This window comes from Octopus bimaculoides, chromosome 17 (assembly GCF_001194135.2).
Source record: "Octopus bimaculoides isolate UCB-OBI-ISO-001 chromosome 17, ASM119413v2, whole genome shotgun sequence".
NCBI lineage: Eukaryota > Metazoa > Mollusca > Cephalopoda > Octopoda > Octopodidae > Octopus > Octopus bimaculoides.
The window spans coordinates 31,917,317-31,927,077 of NC_068997.1; the positions used below are offsets into that span (position 1 = coordinate 31,917,317).

At 38.1% G+C, this 9,761-nt stretch overlaps 1 protein-coding gene across 1 annotated transcript in view; it reads right to left on the minus strand.

Annotated features, from left to right (window-relative positions):
- The window catches only part of LOC128249716 (uncharacterized), a 113,915-nt gene extending 106,060 nt beyond the window's left edge, over window positions 1-7,855 (minus strand). Inside the window, exon 1 of the mRNA XM_052974148.1 lies at window positions 7,665-7,855. Coding sequence (XP_052830108.1) covers window positions 7,665-7,688 — 24 coding nt within the window. The 5' untranslated portion in view covers window positions 7,689-7,855. The remainder of the gene's footprint in view (window positions 1-7,664) is intronic.
- Window positions 7,856-9,761: the final 1,906 nt, after the last annotated feature.

Sequence of the window (9,761 nt, forward strand, 5' to 3'; positions counted from 1 at the left end):
AGAGAGAGAGAGAGAGAGAGAGAGAGAGAGAGAGAGAGAGAGAGAGAGAAAGAGAGAGAGAGATCAGACTATCCCATTTGAGGAGGGAGAAATGTTCAATTAATCATAATGTTCATCAACATTTAATGTCCACCCTCCATCAGTTTGAAAACAGGTGTTCATAAAGAAATTACATTCATTATATTCTGTTTGTAGATTCTATAACATTGGAAAAATAAAACGTCTTTTAATAAACACTAACTCAATGTGTGTAAACATGCTTTTTAGAAGAGTGTATGTGCGTATGTGTGTATTATGAGAGAGAGAGCGAGAGAGAGCAAGAAAGAGAGTGAGAGAGAGAGAATAGAAAATTGAATGGAAGAATGACAAAGGAATCATCATTATTTAACATCCATTGTCCATGCTGGCATGGGTTGGACAGTCTGACCAGGACTGGCATGCTGAAAGGCTGCATCAGACTCCAAACTGTTTTGGCATGGTTTCTACGGCTAAATGCCCTTCCACAATGACAACCACTCCGAGAGTGCAATGGGTTCTTTCACATGCCACCAGCACAGGTGCCATTTGCATGACACCAGTATCTGCCACGGCTTCAGTTTTACTTGACTTGATGGGTCTTCTTCTCAAGCACAACATGATACCAAAGATCTTGGTCATTACCCCTGTGAAGCCCAATATTCCAAAGGTGTTCCAGCCACTTTGCCTCCATGAGGCTCAATGCTCAAAAGGTGCTCTTTACATGCCACTTGCAAGGGTGCCAGTTACATGACACCAACATCAGCCATAACTGTGATTTCACTTGGCTTGACGGGTCTTCTGAAGCACAGCATATCACCAAATGTTTCAGTCACTATTCATTGCCTCTGTAAGGCTCAAAGAATTCAAGGTAGAAGTAGGGGTTCACCAAGGATCAGTCCTAAGCCCCCTCTTGCTCATCATAGTCCTCCAGGTAATAACAGGAATTTAAGACAGGCTGCCCCTGGGATCTCCTCTATGCTGATGACCTTGCTCTAATAGCTGAGTCACTACCAGAGCTAGAGAAGAAGTTCCAGGTATGGAAGCAAGGTCTAGAATCAAAGGGCTTATTAAGTAGGAAAGCAGTCCAATCACAAATCCCTTCAGGTAGAGGGCCCTGCTCGATCTGTAGAAAAGGTGTAGGTAATAACTCTGCAAGATGGACCCAGTGCAAGCTTTGGACACATAAAAAGTGCAGCAATATCAGAGGAAGGTTAACAGGGAAAATAGCTTTTGTGTGTGGTAGATGCACAGGTGCAATAAACACCGAAAATGTACAGAAAATAGACTCTATTAACTGCCATGGGGATAAGCTAGAAGAGTAGATAACTTTCATTACCTAGGTGATCAAGTTAGTAGCAGAGGTGGATGCTCTGAGAGTGTAGCTGTGAGAATAAGATTAGGCTTGGCAAGGTTTAGAGAGCTCGTGCCTCTGCTGGCAACAAAAGGCCTCTCTCTCAGAGTGAAAGGCAGATTGTATGATGCCTGTATGCAAACAGCTTTGCTACATGGCAGTGAAACATGAGCTGTGACAGCTGAGAACATGCGTAAGCTTATAAGAAATGTAGCCAGTAGGCTTTGCTGGATGTGCAATATCTGTGTGCATGTTCAACAGAGTGTAAGCATCTTAGGAGAAAGTTATGCATAAGCGGCATCAGATGTGGTGTGCAAGAGAGACGGACGTACTGGTATGGTCATGTGATGTATATGGATGAGGACAGCTGTGTAAGGAAGTACCAGTCCCCAACTGTGGAGGGAACCTGTGTTAGAGGTAAACCCTGGAAGACATGGGATGAAGTGGTGAAGCATGATCTCTCAACTTTGGGCCTCACAGAGGCAATGAATAGTGACTGAAACATTTGATGATATGCTGTACTTCAGAAGATCCATGAAGCCAAGTGAAATCACAGTTATGGCTGATGCTGGTGCCATGTAACTGGCACCCGTGCAAGTGTCATGTGTGTGTGTGTGTGTGCGCGTGTGTGTGTGAGCACGTATGTCTTTGTATCTGTTTGTCCCCACATCACCACTTGACAACCAGTGTTGGTGTGTTTACGTCCCCATAACTTAGCAGTTTGACAAAAGAGACTGATAAAATAAGTACTAGGCTTAAAAAATAAGTCTTTGGGTTGATTTGATCAACTAAAACCCTTCAAGGCAGTGCTCCAGCATGGCCACAGTCAGATGACTGAAACAAGTAAAAGAATATATATATACTATCTGAAATGTCATTTACTAATGAGTTCATTTCACTTGTGGGGTGGATTTTGAAAAACCAATTCACACACACACACACACACACACACAGATCAGAGAAGTAATGTGTACCTAACTAATACTTTGATACTGTTATTAACCGCAAAACTAAACAGTAAAGAAATGTGGAACCCAGTTCACTAAAGTGATATAGTGAGGCTTTGTTGTCATGGTGACGTTATGACATAAGTGCAAGGTATAGATGAACTCACATAATGGTAGCAGTAGAGGAATTTAATGATAAAATTTAGAGATTTTGTCTCATAAACAGGAACAAATAGTCTTTTCTTCTCAAAATAAATATAGGTTGCACAGTGAGTGATGTAGTGTTGTATGTAATTGTTGCTGTTGTTGATGCTGCTGCAGTTCTTGTTGTTATTACTGCTGCTACTTGTAGCTGTTGCTGTTGTGGTTGTTGTTCTTTTAATTGCAAATCAGCATTGATCATAGATAACAATGATCAATGGCTTTCCAGTCATGACCAATCTGCCTGTATAGACTTATCTAGTATGTTCTTCATTTTCTTTATAAGGTGTCAAGCTGTTTTAAGGGGGATTTGGCTGTTATGTCCAGGAGGTCCACTGACTACACTCAGACTTCTTCATTGGCTTGTGACGTAATGACTAATGGGAGAAGGAACTGTTATAACAGAAAATATAACTCATCTTGTCTAAAGCATCATTTTCATTCTTGAATGGATAAGATCAAATGGTGCCACTGGTATGGCAGCAACACTCATTTACAATTAACATATGATGTGAAATCATAGAGACACTAACACACACACACACAATATATATATGTATACAAATATAAACATATACATATTTATGAATAAATGTATACCTATAAACATATACACATATCAATATATACGTATACAAATATATCCATATGTAAATATATCAAATATATATATACATATACATTTTCATCATCATCTTTTAACAACCAAGTTCCATGCTAGTGTGGGTTGGATGGTTTGACAAAGACTGCATTGTGCTTCAGTATCTGCTTTAGCATAGCTTCTAAGGCTGGATGTTCTTCCTAACACCAACCACTTTACAGTGTTTACTGGGTGTTTTTTTCATGCGGTTGTTCTAAAAGCATGGTTGCCCTTGCATACAGGATTATCCCCTGCATCTCTCTCCAGCTGAACATTCCTAATCTTGCAGGCTCATAGGTGCTGGTGTCACATAAACGCATCTGTGTTGGTGCTGCATGAAATCACTCAGCTCACTCTGTAAAGTGGTTGGTGTTAGGAAGGGCATCCAGTCATAGAAACCATGCCAAAACAGACATGGAATCTGGTCAGCTCTTCAGTTGGCCAGCTTCTGTCAAGCTGTCCAGCCCATGCCAGAATGGAAAACAGATGTTAAAGGATGTTCATGATGATACTGACAGGCACTACTGAGACCACCATGCAGCTCACAAATCTGCAAAAGTCAAGGAGGTGGTGGTGATGAGGTGGGGGTGGGAGGTCCTTATATCATTAGATGGGGATTAACGTATCAGAGACGTTGGGGTAGAGCAGGTCCATATTGTAGAGCAGCTACAGACTATTTGCAATTAGGAGGGAGAGTGAGAATGAACTGATGGTATCTCCAGTGAGATAAATGACAGTGATGAGGTATCCAAGTGGTACCTCAAGGTATGAGGTGAGTAGTAATGGATAGGGGGTGGGGTGCTTGCAGGAGTGTATGTGGTGGGAAGGGATAGGGAAATGGGAGAAAGGAAGATAGGGAGGCAATATCTGTAAAGATTGGGAAGAGTTGAAGGGAGGAAGTGCATGATTTGGGAAGGCTAGAGGGATGCTTGCAGTAGGTTAATAATGATGATACAGTTGACAGGAGGAGAGTGATGACATGTTTGGATAGGTTACAAGAGTGGAGTAGGGAGAAGTGGGGGCATGGTGCATGAGATGATTTGGTGGTCCATGGAAGGATGGGACGGCCAATGTAGCATGTGGGTGTAGAAAACAATATTAATGGATGAAGAATAGCTAACAAGTGAAATAGTTCTGGATAACAAGAAAGAAAAGTGGTATCAAGAGCAGGGGATGAGCTGCAGTGAGAGAGATATGGGGAGGGGTCAATATGAGGAGGGAACTGACCAAGTGAGGTTCCCATTATACACTTATGTGACAGATACACACACTGCTTCCAGAAGTTAGTTTCATTGTGATGGGCAGGTCTTATCATGAGCCTCATATCACCAGTCATTTCTTCTGTGAAGCTCAGGATTCTGATGTTGGTCTTCACCACTTTGTCCCATGTCTTCTTGGGTCTGCCTCATCTACAAATTTCATCCACATTTAGTGATTGGCACTTCTTCATACAGATGTCCTCATCCATATGCATCACATGACCATACCAGCACTGTCTTCTTTCATGCCCATTGCATCTAAATCCTCTTATACCCATCTTTTCTCTCAGCACATTTATATTGTCATTCATGTACACTAACACTGCACATCCAAAGAAACATACTCACTTCATTTCTTTGCAGCCTTCTCACGTCCTCTGCATTCAAGGCCTATGTTGCACTACCAAGCAGCATTGCAGTTTTAACACAAGAATCATACAATCTACTCTTCACTGTAAGAAAAAGATTTTTGTTGCCCACAGTAAGAGTAACTCCATGAACTCTCTCCAACCCATTTTTACTATAGTTACTATACTTTCTACCGCCTATGAACAGAACAGGAACACAGGAGTACAAAGAAAACGAGTTACACAACTTCAGAGCCAACTTCTTGCCCTCATTCCCAACAGACCAGCAGTATCCAACCTGCAACAGATCCTTCTCAACCCACATCAGATTGATTGGCCACAGCCAGACACCTCACGACCTATCTTCTTCTCATATAATGTCAATGGTCATTGTCAATAACAATTGACAAACATTTCTATACTTTCAGAGCAAGTACCTCCCTTGTTGATGACATCTCAGTAGCAAAAGTTATCAACTACATATATATATATATATATATATATATATATATTAGATTGATTGATAGATAGATATACCCATATACTTACACAATAGGCTTCTTTCAGCTTCCATCAACTAAAACTACTTGCAACGAACTTTTTTCCCCTACCAAAAAAATGCATGTATGAAAGTGTAATTATTATACCTGAGCATTTGTGCATACATAAGTATACATATCTTGGTATGTATATAAAAGTATGTATAAATGTTAACTGAATTTCCTAGAATAGGATCTAACATTATTTATATACTCATATTGACACACTAGTGTCCTCATCTTGATTGTTACAGTTACAAGGTTTCAATTCTTGTTCTCTCCAGCTTTTTTCAGTTCCCATCTACCAAATCCACTCACAAGCCTTTGGTTGGCCTGGGGCTAAGGTAGAACACACTTGCCAAAGGTACCATGCAATTGGACTGAACCAAGAGCTGTGTGATTGGGAAGCAAACTTCTTACCACATAGCCACACCCAGTATAGTTCTCTATTAGTCAATCTCTTACTTTTGATATCACACAAATCAATGCATATACATACACACAACAAATCATACAGCATTTTGCAAATTTTCCAGCTGCCTCTTGAAGCTTGTTATAAAATTAGTAGTTTTTATTGCTGCTGTTTCATCTATGGGTGTATAAAATACAAATATATTAGCATTTTCCTTTGTACACCAAAACCTAGCATAGCAAACAAGATTCTCTCATCAATTGCCATTCATTAAATTTTTACCTTTCTTACTAATTTATATATATATATATATATACATCATACATGTATCATTATTATTGTTGTTGTTGTTATTAATGCAGCGAGTTGGTAGAACTTAGACAGGGTGCTTAGTAACACCTTGAGTTCTTAGTTCAAATTCTGATAACATCAATTTTGTCTTATCCTTTTAGGAGAGGTGAGTAGTGCTTTTTACGTGACACAAGTACAGGGGAGGTCAGTTTTGGTAAGGTTTTTATAGCTGGATGCCCTTCCGAACACCAACCACTTTACAGTGTGGACTGAGTGCTTTTAAGTGGCACCTGCACTAAAAAAAAAACTTTCAAGAAGGGAGGAAGCATTGGAAGAGGTGATCTTGTGTTGGATGATGAAAAGGCTATAGTGAGACAGATGTGGATGTCTTGCTGTAGAGGAAGTACAAGGTTACCCAGCCAGAGCAAGAAAGATCAGGAATGTACGGGAGAAGAAGAGAGGGAAGTACAGGAGAAGAAGAGAGAGTGGGAGACAGCAGGATAGAGATGGTGGCAAAATGCAAGGCATACACATAAGGAATGGGGATAAGAATGTAAATGGGATAGTTGAGTAAAGGAAGAGAGAGATATAGATGGTGGCAAGTGCCAGGGCCACAGTCTAATACCTGGCCACAGTCTAATGGTTGAAACAAGTAAAAGATAAAAGACTGGGACAAATGGGTATCACAGAAAAATAGACAAACAAAAAGAATGAATTGAAAATAAGCTATAAGGTAAGGGGGGAAATTGCAGCCATGGAGAAAAAAGGGAGAGAATCACAGAGAAACACACACACATGTATTTACAATCATATTTTTATGTTGACATAGATTAGATATACAAAACATTTTTGAGGCAGATTTTCTATTGCTGGATATTTTTCTTGTCACCAAACCTTCACTTGTTTTTCAAGAAAGGTATTTTTCATTCCACTGGTCCATTCATGTCCAATGAACAAAAAGACGTTCATTGCATGGGAAAATGTAAACAAGGTCACCACTTTTTGCTCAGATGATGTTAATGAGAACACACAGAATCGATATTCACATGCACAGTCTTACACACACACACACACACATCTCTCAGAAACGCCATTGCACCCAACAATACACAACCATGCACTTTTAAATATGCTCATTGGAGATGCAGCACTTGTCTCTCTACATTAACAACACTTGAAGTTTAGCAGCTCAACCAGTAGAAAATGATACAATAGGTAGATTGTAATCTGAAATATGTAATGGAGTTGATATGATTAAAATCCTTAAAAGCAGTGCCCCAGCATGGCTACAATTCAATGAGTGTAACCAGAAAAATAATGAAAGAATATACATATACACATAAGAAGAGAGAACTCTAAGTTAAGACAGATGGATAGTGAGATAAAAACATTAATATATACCTATATATACATTACATAAATATCAGAGAATTACATTCTTTGTATTTTAGGAATATCACATGTTTTAGTATGTAATTAAATATACAGAAATATATCCAAGTTTCTTGAATTTTGTAGAACATATGAAATAGTTGCTCATTTTCTTTAAACTGTCATGATAGCAGGTGTTTACATATTCTTACTATGGGTAAGAAGTTTATGTGTTTGCATGTGTGTGTGTGTGTAACTGTGATTGTATAAAAAAAAATTTATACATACCTGTTGTTTAACAAATTTATACATATTGGTTTCTCCATATGCTTCACTTACTTTGTGTACTTAGAGTGTCTTTGTTGCCAGGGAAACATCATTCGGCACTGAAATACCTCACAACACACACACATACATACACATATGTATATACACGTAGACATGAACAAAAGTATATGCTGGTAGATAGGAAGAGAAATATGTTGTCACATGTAAATACATGTTCAGGTGTACTGTTGGGTCGATGTCAGTCTTAATTCTTTGCTCTGTAACTCTGAAAATCCTTTGTGTACCACCAGGTGAAATATTCTAACGAGAAATTAATTAACAGCTTAAAGATATTAATACATTTTTAATAAAGTTGGTGGAACTGAAATAAGTGGTAGAACTTTAAGCTAAATCCCTAACCCTTTAGCATTCAGATTATTCAGTGAAATACAATGTTTGTTTGTTTATACTGTTTTGAATTAATCGTGCATTATCTTATAGTTAAGAGACTTTAATGACAGTTTAGTTTTAAAAGGACATTTTAGGATTGAGGTGAGAAGCCATATCTGGTCTGCTTCAACATGAAACTGGTAAAATATTTTGACTGGTTTGAATGCTAAACAGTACTTAGTTTCATTCCTCAAAGTTTCCAGTTCAAATTCCACCAGAACTAACTTAGTCTTTTTATCACTCATATACAGCTGCAGCTGACTGAAGAAATAACTTGGTACCATATTAAATTTCAGCTTCACCGTTTCTCTATTTCACACACTTTTTTCAGTCAGTTCATTCTCCAGAGATCTTCTGGAAAATGAACTGATTGACTCTTTCTGCATAAGTACACATCTCTAAGCGGAGTTCAACATTGCTAACTAAAACACTACATAAACAGGAGAGAAATATCAAATAGTCCTTTTAATTTACTCATTTAGGGTGAGCAGGTGGGTAGATAAGTGCAGGTGTAGCTGTGTGGTTAGAATATAGCTTTCCAACCATATGGTCTTGGGTTCAGTCCCACTGCACTTCACCTTGGACAAATGTCTTCTACTATATGCCCAGGTCAATCAAAGCCTTGTGAATGAATTTGGTAGATGGAAACTGAAAGAAGGCCATCATGTGTGTGTGTGTGTGTGTGTGTGTGTGTGTGTGTGTGTGTGTGTGTGTGTGTATGTTTGTCCCACCCCACCATCACTTGAAAACTGGTGTGAGTGTGTTTAAATACCAGTAACTTAGCAATCTGGCAAACAGAAATTAATAGAATAGGTCAATAGGCTTAAAAATAAGTACAGGGGTCTATTTATTCAACAAAACTCAAAGCAAAGCTCCAGCATGGCCACAATCTGATGAATGATACAACATAAAGGAATAAAAGGTGTGTGTGTGTGTGTATTTGTGTCTCCTTGTCTTGACATTGTATAGTTGTAAATGAGTGTCATTCTGTGAAAACATTTGTGGCCAGCAGGGAAATATAACATTGCTTGGAACAGGTCAGGGTTGGTGACAGGAAGGGTATCAAGTCATAAAATATTTGCCTCAATAAACTCCATTTGACCCATGCAAGCATGGAAAAGTGGACTCAAAACGATGATGATGATGAGTATAGAGTTCCAAGAAGATCTTGAACTTTTACCAAAATATTTTTGAAATTTTTTTATTTCTCTTGTACTTTATTGATTCCGGTAAGTCATAGTTGTGTCGTTATTGCTAACATCAACTATTTCTCATGCCAGTTTCATTTGTAACTATTGTAAAAAAAAAAAAAGTGCAGCGATTAATTAATGAATTTTTTACTCTTTTATTGATTTCATTTACTTGGCAGTGGACATTCTGAAATGTTGCACTTCAAAGACAAACTTTGTTCATAAAGAATTTATATATTTTTATTATTATGGAGCATTTGAACATTTAAAAAGAGAATTTATGAAATTCTATTTTATTTTAAGTCAATTTTTCCTAATGATTTTTTAACATTTCAAAGAAAATTTTAATGAAAATTTACTTTACTGATTATCTTTGAACATTCCTAATTAGTTTCATATTTGAATTGAGATAAATTCACAGGAATAAATAACTACACATAGTGCATGCCATGATTTTACCAAAATTTTCCAGGCAAAT